The 14,205-nt window shown below is 36.4% G+C and overlaps 1 protein-coding gene across 1 annotated transcript; it reads right to left on the minus strand.

The window, feature by feature from the left end:
- Positions 1-683: 683 nt before the first annotated feature.
- SIK1 (salt inducible kinase 1) lies at positions 684-14,120 on the minus strand. Its single transcript, XM_081951155.1, has 14 exons — positions 13,966-14,120; positions 13,115-13,347; positions 12,190-12,306; positions 10,104-10,167; positions 9,475-9,636; positions 9,129-9,253; positions 8,908-9,031; positions 8,093-8,316; positions 7,446-7,595; positions 6,673-6,795; positions 6,166-6,388; positions 4,733-5,008; positions 4,116-4,365; positions 684-3,391 (listed from the first exon to the last, which is right to left on the minus strand). Exons 2-14 carry the CDS (start codon positions 13,265-13,267, stop codon positions 2,995-2,997), a joined length of 2,388 nt encoding a protein of 795 aa, XP_081807281.1. The 5' UTR covers positions 13,268-13,347; positions 13,966-14,120; the 3' UTR covers positions 684-2,994.
- Positions 14,121-14,205: the final 85 nt, after the last annotated feature.

Below are 14,205 nucleotides of genomic sequence, written 5' to 3' on the forward strand. Positions count from 1 at the left end.
GATGCCAAATTTGTCAGGTCTTGTAAGACTGGTAGAAACAACCTGATGTAGATCGTCCTGCGAGGTCCTGTGCTATGAATGGCTTTAGAGATAGTAACTAGCACCTTGAATTGTACCCAGAAATCTATAAGGAGCCATTACAGCTCATGAAGTAGCTGTATACATGTATACAGAAGTGTACATGTATACAGAAATATACAAGTAACTACCCGCACGGCTGCATTTTGAACTAATTGTAGTTTCTGAACAGTCTTCAAGGGCATCCACATATAGACGTCATTACAATAATCAAAGCAGAAACTGACCAAGGCATGAATATTTGTGAGCAGGGCCTCTTGATCAGAAAGAAACATGCTTAGCATGGATTTGTACAAAAGCATCCACAATGCTACCGAATCTTCAAGCAAGAACCGAGAGTTCAAGGGAACCCAAATTGTACACCATTCTGATATAGAATGTAACCCAATATAGAACTAAAGATGGAAAGTCCCCAGTTTCAAAGGGTCATTAATCCACAGGCATTTGGTCTTGTTGGATTAAGGATAGGCCACTGGATTGGCCTAGTCTTCCTAATCCACTAGTGTCGATTCCCAAACTGAGATTTATGAAACAAGGTCCAGATCGGAGTCCCAAAAATATATTCAGTTATTATTTTTAAAAATAAAAGCAGCACTGATCACAAATTATTTTAAAACAACTTTTTATTTATTTAAATATTAAATAAAACACAACTAATTAGTTGTTGCACATCTCTATTTAACATAAACAAAATGATTTTCAGTCATGATAAAAAATAAAAACTATACATCTTAACTGAATCAATCACATAAGTGTCTTTAAATAATCTATTGCATTGCAAACAGTACTGTCAAGAATGACAAGGAGAAGAAGCAATGCACAAACCCTGAAATGTTGAAAATGACCTTTTTCTATCTCCGAATAATTGAAAACATATTCTTTATCATTTGGAGAGGAGATTCTAGAAGTAAAGTGCTTGTCACTGCTTAGAACAAACAGATTGTTTTTATGGCCTGTTGATCCACGGCAGATAAAAGAGAAAGATTCAAAAGAAGCCTACGGTTCTTGAAATAACACATGGAATTTGTTTTATGAACACGAAGGCAATGCTGCTGCTCTGGCATGACCTTGTTTTCTTTGTTGAAGTCACCTTTCAAAACCATCTGCCCTGCCACTTTGCACATAAACTATTTTATCTTACTTTTTTTTTTTTTTGGCCGAAAGGCACCAGTCAGAGATTACACAAAGTAATTTAGCTTCACCTTGAAGGTCTTACAAAACAAAGAAGCAGCAGCAGCGGAAACAGCAACCAGCAACCCAAGGTCCCAGACATGCAGACACCACATATGAATGAATGAAACTCAAGAGTCACAGACAAAGCCATTGAACATATATCATCTTACCCGTTCTCTCTTCCCATCTGCCAGACAATCTTTGGTTTATTTGTGTGTGTGTGTGTGTGTGTGTATGTATATGTGTATGTATGTGTGTATGTATGTATGTATGTATGTATGTATATACATACATACACACATACACACACACACACATACATATATACATACATGCATACACACACAGAGACTATATTAAACTACCCACTGACAAGAGGATAGCCACCATCTTCCCTTTCTGTGCCAAACTATGCCTGGCTTCCATCAATGCAGACAGAAGCTACCATATGGTAAGAGACCATAGGTCATGAAACCAAAAAAAGAGCTTATTCAGAAGGCTGTCTTGTAATGTGTAATGATTTCCAAATCCTGTTATGTGTGCACACAACAGACCATATTAAACTACACATTAAAAAATCTAGTTCTTTTAGAAAAACTAATCTGTTCAGATACAAAACAACAAAACCCAGAAGTTGTGCTGTTCTTTCCATGGTAACTAATTTGTTCAAAAAAATCACTGTTGTGCTTTCTTATTCTTTCAACTGTCAAAATAACTGTTTTATTTTTAAAATATTGCACTTTTTCCCAACAAGCCAGTTCAGTTTGGACCCCGAAAGGAAATGCATAAAAACTTCATTTGTAGCAGCAATAAATGTGTACAGCACTATAAAACATTACGCCCAGCACACACCCTCAAAGTGAGGTCATGGCTTGAGAAGGAAAACGAAACTTTGGTTTATATATTTTCCAACCCAACAGCTCTTGCTATTTCACCCTAATATTTCCTAAAGCACTGTATGAGCAATTCCTAGCCAATACGTAATATATTCTTAAGTTTCTCTTGCTAAAGAGAAACAAAGACAGAAAAACAGCTTGTAGTCTCAGAACAAAATCCTCAGTGTTGCTTATAATGTTAACTTGCTTCTCGTAATTATAAACTTTTCTTAGCTTCTACAGGAGAGATACTAAGCAAAGTGTTCACAGTTTTCTCAAGCTATGATCATCTGAGTAGGGAAGAAAAACTGAGAAGTGTTGGTTTTATTAGCATGAACATAAAAAGTGGAGATGCTTTGAGCATTATATTTCTACAATGCGTAATGCTACTGTGAGTTTTTGTGATAGTTTTTATAAGAGGTAATCATCTTCACAAATCCATAAACAAGTGAAGTGAATTGGAATACCATAACACTAATCACTTCTTTGAAAAGGCTTTTCCTGTTACAACAGAACCAGAAACAACCATCTACTCTTATATAACAGCAGATCCGACTTTAATACAGTACCAGAAAACCATTATTTTCCCCTTGCCCCCCCCTTACCTGACTCATTAGTTTCTACCAAACAAAAAGGTTTTCTCATTATTTTTGTTCAGTGCAATAATATTGAAGCCAAAGGACCTAAGTATTGCTTTTTCAGTTTTATAAAGACATGAGCTTCTTCAAATGAATGGCCTCTTCACATATTTCAAACATGTTATTGCTTCTGATATTCACTTAGCAAAATAAAATCTCTCGTTTGTAGGTGTTAGTAATAGAACTGCTGATCTCCTGAAGATGATGATCAAGAAAGCAGGAGAAAAATCTCATTTGACTAAGACAAATGTCCCCATCTGGTTTGAAGTAAGATCCTCCATTTCACAGTCCCCATGCTGTAAAGTAACTGCGTCATAGCTCAGAGGTTGCACAGTAAAACGACTCGGTTGAGAAAACGTAGAGGCAACTGGAGATACATTGCTATTAATATGTAGATGGGTATCGAGAAGGTGAGCAGCTGAAGTTACTGGAGAGACAGCAACTCCAAAAAGGTGAGGCTGAAGAAACTGAGTGTTATAAAAAGCGAGCTCTAATGAGTTCTCACTTTGCAGTTCAGACAGGAGTAGGGATTTAGATGTATTACTGCTTGAAGAGTCAGGCAAGAAGATGTTGTGCGACTGAGAAGGCTGTTGACAGGTTGGTTGGTGATGCTGGAGCTGGAGCATTCTGAACAGAAGAAAGCGAAAGCAAAGAGGTTACTCACTTGTCCTAAGTTTCCAATGTTGCTTTTAGCCACTATTGCCATTCTTCTAACTCTTTGGGGGTTAAGAGTGCAGCAACTTTCCTGAAATTATCCTAGCCCCACAAAAACACTCTGACTTTATGCAAAGTAAGGGACAGGTATCATGCTGATCCAATCCGTTCGCTAGGCTCTTGCAGCTTACATCAGCAAAAATATGTATGTCTTATCCATACAAAATATATGGAGGTGTCAATGCATGTTAAGTTCACGGACATATAGGTAATACAAAAAAGGCCGAATCTGCAAATGATTGGCCATCATTACTGATCTGATCAGCATACATTCATTCCCAAGGGCACTGAGCTGAGAAGAATTTTATTTTAATATCATGGGAAAAACAATGAAGAGCACAAAAATATTTCTTTTACCTTTTATAAATCTTTTAAATCTTAAAACAATTTTTTCCCCAAATAAATCCAACTAATAACAGAAACACTGAGTGCCCAATAATTTGATATCATTAAAATATGTTTAAACCCAAGCACTTTATTTCAAAGTGATGCAGAGGTCAATAAACCTCTCCAGAATCTTTATAAAGTAAAAATAAAAAAAAATAAAGAGAGACCAAGGTCAATACATATTACTATTGTTGCAAATTATTGCTGCAGGCTAAGGAGCATTTCTCATGACAAGAGGCTATATGCTCACCTTTGCTGCTGAAGCACCTCTTCAAGTAAATTCCTGCTCTCTCTGCCACTTCCGCTGCTGCTACCATTTGCCCCACTGCTGTATATGCAGGAACTCTGCTGAGAATGCTGGAAAGGGCCCAGGCCATTCCGTGCTATCCGAACAGAGGAGGACTGGCACACCTGGCGAGCAAGGCCTTTGATTTTATTCAGTCCAAGAAAACCTTTGGCTCTAGTATTCTTTCGGAGCTGCTGCCTAAATGCCTTCAAGCCTACAGAGCAACAGAGAAACACATGATCTAACAAACAATCCCTGCCTTAAACAAACAGCTACCTTCAAGGTTATATCCCTCCTTTCCCACTTAGGCAACCCTGAATGACAGCCACAGATTATCATCTGATTTCATCACATACATTCCCACGCACATATTCCTCTGTCTCATATGTATGTATGTTCTTTTTGTCTTGAGTATAAATAACTTGCAGGTTTCTTTATAAATACCAGCATGGCCACAATTTCAAATAGGCATATAACATGGTGTATAGTAGACCATGTTTAGGCAAATGTCTAAAACTTCTATTATAGACTTTAGAGAATATTTGGTGGCTCTGGATTATGTGTGTACAAGGAAAGATTACCTTGAGTTAATGAGGTATCAGAAGCTCTCCTTCCTTCTTGGAAACTGACAGGCAACAGAGAAGTACCACCCCTGCAGCCCTGAGTTTGCAATACTGGGGCATCTGAATGGGAAGTCAGGAATGATGATGTAACTCTAGCTGTGGTTGGGTGACCAAGGTTCATTTGATTTTCCAAACAGTTGCTCAGCATTTCAGAGCCATCATTTGCTGACGAAGGGAGACAGCTGTCCGAACTGGTTCCTTCTGTAGGGCTTGCAGAAGAGGAAATGACTATACCTATATATACAAAAAAACAGGCAGAAGGGAACATTTGTGAAATTGATACAGAAAATAACAAGCGTATTGGATATAAGATGAACCTTTCCTACTTACAAAAGATCTACTCTTAACAAAAACCTTAGGCAGTACTATGGCTGCGGTCAAACAATATGAAACTCAATTCAATGCAACTTTAACTACAGGGAAAGTTTGTGGGACAATTTCATTGCTAAAGCATGTATTAAAAGCAATGGGAGATCATTCCTGTAGCATGCTCACTAGGAATAAAGGATTGCAGGAACTAATCTGATATTTAAATCATTAGGAAGTCTTGCTTCTTTAACAGATATTCCCATTTTCAAATTAGTTTTTAAAAATTATGAATGGTGGAGTCTTTGATGCTCTCTAAGCTTGGTTGTTTGCTTGGATACCTTTCATTACCTGACTATGTAATATCATCAGTGCTAGTGAGTGTGGGGTTTGCTCCCTGTTTATTATTTTTGTAAATAACAAATTATGAATGAATGCTACCTGGATCACAATACTAATGACCAAAATATCCTGCTGAGGGGGGGGGGGGCGGGGAGGATATGGGAGAATAAAAAAACAATTTAATTTTACCCTCTAATGTGAACCCATGCATAAGTAATTACACCCCATTGGTAAAAGAAACCTATAAAGTCACAATACCCAGAAGCTATATTATTGCACAGGGAGAAAAAAGAAAACTAGGATGATATTGTCAATTATTGCTGAATAGGTGACATGGATAATTGCTAACATTTAAAGTAGAATCAAAAGAAAAAAATATATAGGTATTCTCAAATGACATACGCAAAGAGATACCTGAATATGCAAAAGAAGGAAAGAAAGGAAGTCCATATTTTTAGCCTACCTGCTACTTTATTTTCCTTAGAGAAGTTATTTCAGAATGTGGTACAACTGAGGCAATTATTATTTGTAACCATGACCAATACAGCTTAATCTAAAGGAAAGGCTTTGACAGCTGATTTTTCAAACCTAAGCTTATTTTAAAAATACACTATGAACAAAGACACATGACAATAGGTGAAGAAGGAATACACTAATACATTTGGTATAACTAAATAAATAAAATTCAATAAAAAGAGAAAGTACTCTTTTAAATATTTATTCTGCATCTTCACAGCACTTACATGGTGGAGAATGCTGATAAAAATGAGTTGTTACTCCAGCCAATGTGTGTCTTCGACTTGTGTTGCTGGGGAAACCAATTGGATTGAAAGATTTGATTTCATCCTCCAGTTCCTTGTCCTGCCTTACTTCTTCACTGATTGTAGTTTCCAGGAGGCTGTTTGGAGAGATGGAACGATTCCTGAAAAGGGTGTTGAAGTTCGGATCCATAGGAAAAAACAATGGCTGAAAAGTAAAACAATAAAAGGAATAATACAGTGCCTTTATTAATTTAACCTATCTATCAGATTTATATGGCCACCCATCTCACAAGAAGCAACTTTGGGCAGTGTTGTTTGTGCCTCTATAATATTTTTCCCAAGAAGACATAAGTGATAATGCAGATTGACAATGGAGGGTAAAAGTAAAAGATAGATCTTTAAACATATTGTTAAGCCTCCTTGGTTCTGGGATTGTTTCACCTAATGGCCTCCAATCAACTATTAAGTAGGAATGCTAAGAGCACCAACCTGTAATGGGGAGTTCAGGTCGCAATCCATATCTGCCTGCAAAGGGGACTGAATCAGGTTCAGAGGCTGATGGTATAGCAGAGATGATCTCAAGTTCTCACTGGCAATTTTATCCTGGGTCAACTAAAAAGATTCAAAACCAAGCAATGATCAACTACATTTTCATTTGACTTTCTGCACAATCTAGATAAATAACAGATAACAGATTAATGGAGTCGAAAGGGACCTTGTAGGTCTTCTAGTTTTTACCCCGCCACACACCCCCAAGCAGGAGACCCTATACCATTTCTGAGAAATGGCAGTCCAGTCTCTTCTTGAAAACGTCTAGTGATGAAGCTCCCACAAAATGTGCCAGAACTAATTAAATTGTCCTTTAATAAATACATATCCTGAGTTTCATTTTTGAATTTCAGAAAAATAAACTGGAGAGTAAAACATTAAGTACAATGCCAGCTAAATCTGTCAGCTCTGTGAGCTGATGCTGAATGCACAAGATTTCCTTGTGCAAATGGTTTAACACTTACATAATTTATTCTAATTTATTTATCAGAATTCAAATTTTGATTTTAACCTGCAGTGAAATAAGCTTTATTCCAGAACTGCTGAAATATGCCTTGGGTCACAAGATTAAACAAAAAACAATGAGGGAGATGCCTCCTTCCGGCACTCTTAAGCTATGATTCGCCTCTAAGAGAAGGAGGGGGGGAAAACCTGCATGGGGAATTCAGTTGACTTAACTTAGCTGACCTAAGAATGATTATATATGACCTTACCTCAAGGTTGCTGAAGTCTGAACTTCTTGGTCTTTGCTGGCGACTGCTTACTGAGCGATGGGACAATTGATTGCTACGGTATTCCCTGAGGCGCTCCAAAAGAAGGTAGTAAATTGCAGCAAAATGATTGTAGCTGCTGTTTTGTAAAGACTACAGGAAATGAAACAGAAACTAATTATAGTATACAGATACATTTAAAAAAGAATAGCCATCCATTCTCTAATCCCAGAAACTTCTGTCCGTTAGAAAGACAACCCCACACGCACGCACTCTCCCCCCCTCCCCCCACCAGTTTATCACAAAATAAGATATTTAACATTACTGGCTAGAAGAGTTATACTCCAAAGGTTTAGCCATTGTTACAAAGGCAGACTTAGGGATTAGGTGAGCTTCTTCAGGAATGGAAAAAAAAATGGGATTCTCATAACCAAACCTTCTATGATTTCAAATTTTAAAATTTCATGCCAGCTTGAGCATTTGAAAAGCATTCCTGTCTAGAATCTCCAAACAAATGTAAAATTATATGGGCTACACAGGAATGCATTTTTAGCAATGCGTAGGCAAACATGTGCCACTTTCCTAAAGGGCCCAACTCACATGGTCTAAGAGAGACCGTGGCTTTTCCGAGTATGATGTCAAAAACTCACCTCAATCGTTCTTTTTCTGTCAATGCCAAGAGTCTGCATGATCCCAAGGACCTGTTCATTATAATCTCCCAGGTTGGAATTGTAGTTCTGCATGGAGAAGGGCAAAGAATGCTGCTGCTGAAGTGATGGGTCGGCTTGCATCCACTTGTGCTGCTTTATTTGAGCAATTGTAATTCGTTTTGTAGGATCCACAACCAGCATCCGTCGAATAAGCATTTCACAATCTGGTGATTTATTTAGAAGACAAGAACAGCAACATTTGAATGTAAAAATAAAGGGCAAACAGAGTAATTTAAAAGTTAAATGAGTGTCCAAGTCTCCTTATTCACACAAAAGCAAGCCCATAAAAATCGTTTAATAATCAAGGCTAATCTATCTCCATAGCTATTTCCCACTTCCTTTACAAAAGCTTAGGGAACTTCAGTTGTTTTTAAAATTTTACAAGCACAACTTGAAGGGATTCTTCTGTTGTACTAGTTTCACAAGAAGCTTGTTTAAGTACTAGAGTCAATGAATAACAATTCAGTTACTGACAAAATAATCGGTGATCGAGAGATTAAAATAAATTCTAAAAATATATTGTATATTGAGACCTTTTTCTCTTAAAGAAAAATCTTATTAAATGAGCTTTTAAATTTTGAATGCTTTTGAATGTAGACAAAGAACACTACAGTTTCCTAATTAATACAGAGCTAGAGAAATCTTTCATTCAAAATGCTAAAATACCACATGAATAATGTATGTTCAAAATGTTTTAAAACATTGAAATATAAAACAAGAAAGTGTTAAAGTTAAAAAAAAAATAGAAATCCCACCTTGGGACATGAAATAGGGAATACGGAATCGTCCTTCTAGCACCCTTTGTCTTAAAGATGGTAAATTGGGTCCATCAAATGGGAGAGAACCACAGACAAGGACATACAGCACCACACCAAGGCTCTGTCAACAACAGAATAATACATATATAGTCAATGAAGTTCGTTATATCATCCTTTGGGTATCTTACCAAGTGGGTAATATGGGAGTTACAGCTTACCCATATATCAAGGTATGGGCCTTCATATTCCTTTCCTTCAAAAACTTCTGGAGCTGCATAAGGTGGGCTTCCACACCAGGTGGACAGAGGTTCGCCAGATTTGTAGAAGTTTCCAAATCCAAAGTCTAGAAAGGAAGATGAATAAAACATCAGCCTTTATTAATAATATATGAATAGGTAAATGTATTTGCATCTATTCTGGCAATTATTGAACACCACCACATCCATTTTTATTGATTTTCAAATGTAGATTTCAAGGCTGTGTCTATTTCAGAAGCATATAATAAACTTCTAATGAGAAAAGAATTGGAAAACATGAAATGTTTTGCAGTGGCAGCATTCTCACCTGCAAGCTTGATATTCATGTTAGCATCTAAGAGAAGATTCTCCGTTTTGAGGTCCCTATGTACTATGTGATGGCTGTGACAATACTCCACAGCTGAAAGTATCTGCCAGAATTTCTTCCGAGCTTCATGTTCATTCAGGTGCCCACGCGAAGTTAAGTGATCTGTCAAACATGATTAAAAGGGCAGAAATGCCTTCATGTTAATATCAGCTTCAATAACCTCTTAAAATCATCTACAAATAAACCTCCTTACTTAGCTGCACTTCAGCTACTTAAATTATATATTACTACTGGACAACTCAATCTACAGCAGACATAGGGTTGGTTTACACAAAGTAGTAAGTCAACATACACTCTATTTGCTTTTTGTTTAGTGTGAAGTATAAACCATTCCATGATGGCCAGAGATTTGTAACTAAATATGACTCTTCAGTTGATGAAGAGTCTATAATATAGCAGAAGTTTCCGTAAGAAGAGAAAAGGGGCAGGATTTTTGCTGCCTTCTTTCTGTAATTCTCTATCTGTCTGTCACTCAAGTCTAATTCAGAATGGTGGAGGCCCTGTTATTTAAATGATGGATAAGAAGCAAGTAGTTGTTAATAATATGCCAATATGCCATGAGAACTTACCAAACATTTCGCCATTCTTTGCAAATTCGGTTACAATGTAAAGCATATCTTTTGTTTCCATAACCTGATGAATATGAGACAGAAAAACAACATATCAAAGATGTAAATTTCTGAAATCCTGAATATGCCTTTGAAGATAAAGCACATTTATAATAGCACAAAACATGCATTTCCTTGTTTACCAGTATTTAATCTACAGAGAAGACCTACAGGAACACTTAATTTTCCCTGCCTGAAGCCAATTCTTGCACATCTTTGCATGCAGACATCTGATTGGCATCTAACTCCTCATTAAATAGTATCAATTTCTTGTGTTAATTAATATTTATTAAAACATATATAATGATAAGACATATATTTAACTCCACTTAATACAAATCATCATCTGACTTGGAAAAAACAGATGACAAATAAAATTGAAATATACATTAAGGAACAAAAAAGCTATTTAGTTGCTTATACTTGACATTGTATATGTTTCTTTATTTGGTACAGGCTTCACTAACTTGAGGTTCTCCAAATATGATAGAACATATAACCTGTAAATTCTGGAAGTTGCAGTTCCAAAACATCTATATAGAACCACATTGGAGAAGGCTGTTCCAGTTTAGGGTTAAGCATGCCTAACTGCAACATCCATTGCCATCAAAATATGAATGGCTCTTCCAATATCAGCATGTTTTCAAAGGGCATTTATTTGATTTGTTTTTTTTTAATACTTAATATAGTTCAGTAGTTTCTAAACATTATTTACCAGTGAAATTATCCTGCCTTAAATCATAAATACAAATTATCCAAAGAAAATTCCTTCAAGGATAATTGGAACATTTTAGTATGACGAAGTTGACTTGTATCTCACATCCATAAAAAATATCAGGGAGATGAATGGATGGATGAATGAATGTGTGTGTGTGTGTATAAAATTTCAAGAGCTATAAATTCTAACATTGTCTAATGAAGTTTAAATATCAAAGGCACGAAAAAGCACTTGCATCCTACACATAATAAAAACATATGTGTATTTTATTGAGGAGAGAGAGAGATAGGAAGGAATAAGGCATTTAAAAACTTCTGGGAAAAAGGCCAGCTGGATTAAAAGTAGACAGTGCTGTTAAAATCATGTCAACACCATCCTTCCACACTCCAAGTGGCATTTCACCTAATTCCTACTGCTCAAATTCCATCAAAAAGAAGCATCAAACACAATATTAAGAGCTATGAAACATGTAAGTTGAGAGATCCAACAAAACTCCTCAAACCATTCTGCTTGTTTATTCAAATAGCCATAGATAGCAGACATTCACAAATATTGCAGTGGCAAAGCCTTTTTTTAAAATAAATTATCTATATAAATATCTTTTTGGTTGTCATTTTTTTTTATTTCTTAAGCTACTTGTTTATTCCCTAAAAAGCAAAATGTTTATTGGAAAGTTTATGATAGGTATTTGCACGCCATACAGAAAATTGGTTCTGTTATATGTTTCAGAAATGTTTTAAACATTTTTTCTTCTTTATTAGACATTGTTCTAATAGTATGTATTTCTATCAAACAGTAATATTATAAAATCAATTCTGTTTATTCAGAGGATTACAACTCATTAGCTGCACTATATACCAATTTGCTCTCTTTTTTATAGAATGTAACTGCAAATCAGGGTGAACTAGATGGAAATTGCATAGCATTCCATTCTGGCTTTTATTTTTTATTTTAAATAAGATTTTAAGGAAACTTCGAAGTAGCAGCCTGATCTAAAACATATACGCTTGAACTATATCCAGATTCAATTTGTAATTTAAACTGTGAACATAAAAAGATATATACACAGAGTTTTGAATTTTTCTCTTAAAATTTTCCATATACTATAAACAAAATATTTTTATAAATATCAAATATACTTAAAAAACAACAAGAACTAAATTTCAGTGAGTCAGCATTTTGGAAACATTCTAATTTAAACTATTTAACATGTTTTGATCTGAAATAATAATCCATCTTGTAATGGAATCAAGTATTATTAAGATCATTACGTGAATAAAGCCCAAAATATATCTAATAGGCAGGCAATAACCTGAAATCATTTCTTACCTGATACAGTTTGATTATGTGGGGGTGATTCAAGAGCTTCATTATCTGAACCTCTCTATAGATTTTTTCCAGATTGCTTGAATCTAACCGTGTTTTGTCTATAATTTTTATTGCAACCTAAGGTTTAAACAAAAACAGAACATTCATAAAATATGTTATGTTGCTGCAAGTATTACTAACACAAAAGTGTTGTGAAAACAGGAAAACTAAAACTATAAAATTACATAAACTCCTTCTTAAGCATATTTTAAGGAAGACAATATACAATACATGTGGAAATTAAAATAATGCAACATCTAAAATATTTTAATACAAACAGTCTGACAGGACTTACAAAAAATATATGACCAGTATATAAGAGCAACTTTAGACATATTTAGTTGCAGTAGAAATGTTTTTTTTAATTCACTTGTTTCTTAAGTAAAATTAATTGCCCAGTTAATGTGATTTCTATGCTTTGTATAATTTCAGCATTTTCCAAATGTTACCGTATAATCAAATATTCAAATAAAAATGAACAAAGCTTGTAAGCATGTATACTGTTACACCCATTTAATTTCTTTAAAAAAGTCAGCCCCAAATGCATAACCCTTATTCTGAAAAGTAGTAATCATTTAGGGGAAAAAAAATAGTAGGATAGCAATATTCATAATTAAGCCAGCAATAACTGTGAAACCAACGGCACAAAAGACTCCTCTATGATTTAGTGTCATTCTACTTCGTATTCATTTGGGGAACTATGAAGTCTGGAATAATTTGCTATTACTAGTACTTAAACTATATTCTGCTCATTACTGTCTACAACAGGGAGTTACTGTGTTATTATTGTACATTTGGAAAATTGATTAATTCCACTGAGCACCGTCTCCCAATGTAGCATGATTAGTTTTCTCTACCAGGTAAGGCAGTACAATCTCACACCCACCTGCGTTTTGGTTACTCTGTGCCTGGCAAGTTTGACCACAGCAAAATTGCCTTTTCCCAAGGTCCTCTCGATATCATAAAATCCAACCCGAAGAGGCTTTTGCTGGCTTTGGCTTGAGGTGGGAACGGCTGTATAATCTGACATGATCACCATGATTTGAGTTTGGTGGGGGGCAAACACCAATTAGAAGGATGTCGGCAGACGCATTCCTTTGTGAAGATGGCAATTTGCACCTGCAGAGAAAGAAAAGTACATTGACATTTTCCCCCTGTTAAGGCGTACCCAGATCACTTCAGAAATTGGTGTGCTGGACTTTCCACCCAGACAAAGCTAATGCAGTGGAGGCAATAGAAAGCTTCCCCTGCTTTTTGTGGTGAGAGCTTCAAGTTAATTTTTTAAAAAAAGAATGAGATGTATAAAGTGAGAGTAAAAATAGTCTGTTAAATCTTTGGGAAGAATTGGGAATTCCCTCCAAATAGCTACTGTCCAAGCAACAAACGTCCCAGTAAAAATGTATGGGATGGGATCTGGGATGTAGAAACGAGAATCTACTCTCACACTCGCAAATAGATTTTTCGTTTGGACTTAAAAGAAAGAAAGAAAGAAAGAGAGAGAGAGAGAGAGAGAGAGAGAGAGAGAAATAAGAAAGAAAGAAAGAAAGAGAGAGAGAGAGAGAGAGAGAGAGAGAGAGAGAGAGAGAGAGAGAGAAAGAAAGAAAGAAAGAAAGAAAGAAAGAAAGAAAGAAAGAAAGAAAGAAAGAAAGAAAGAAAGAAAGAAAGAAAGAAAGAAAGTCGCAAGCTTTCGCAGTATCCGCTCCAGCCCTGCCCGCGCGACTCGCTCCGAAGCTGTACCTTGAGCCCGGCTGCCAAGCGGCTGCCGCCTCCGCGCTCGTCTGGCTGCCAGGCTCTCAAGCTGCTGCCGCCGCTGCTCCTACTACTCGTGGCACCGCCGCGGCTGCTCTGCCGGCTGCCAGCGAGCTCTCTGCGCGCCGGGGGCAGAGGAACACGCGGGAAGCCCTCCCTCCGCCCACCTCGAAAACCGAGACAGACCCATTGACGTCACTTTGACGCCAGAGCGACGCGCGACCAAGC

Source organism: Natrix helvetica (genome assembly GCF_964273705.1).
Source record: "Natrix helvetica genome assembly, chromosome: 4".
NCBI lineage: Eukaryota > Metazoa > Chordata > Lepidosauria > Squamata > Natricidae > Natrix > Natrix helvetica.

Excerpts from the sequence above, each read along its gene's own strand:
- SIK1 (XM_081951155.1), bottom strand. The coding sequence starts at position 13,267 with ATGGTGATCATGTCAGATTATACAGCCGTTCCCACCTCAAGCCAAAGC. Across the intron at positions 9,254-9,474 it reads CATGAATATCAAGCTTGCAG|ACTTTGGATTTGGAAACTTC; the intron begins GTGAGAATGCTG and ends CTTCCTTTCTAG. Across the intron at positions 6,389-6,672 it reads ACCTGAACTCCCCATTACAG|CCATTGTTTTTTCCTATGGA; the intron begins GTTGGTGCTCTT and ends TTTACTTTTCAG.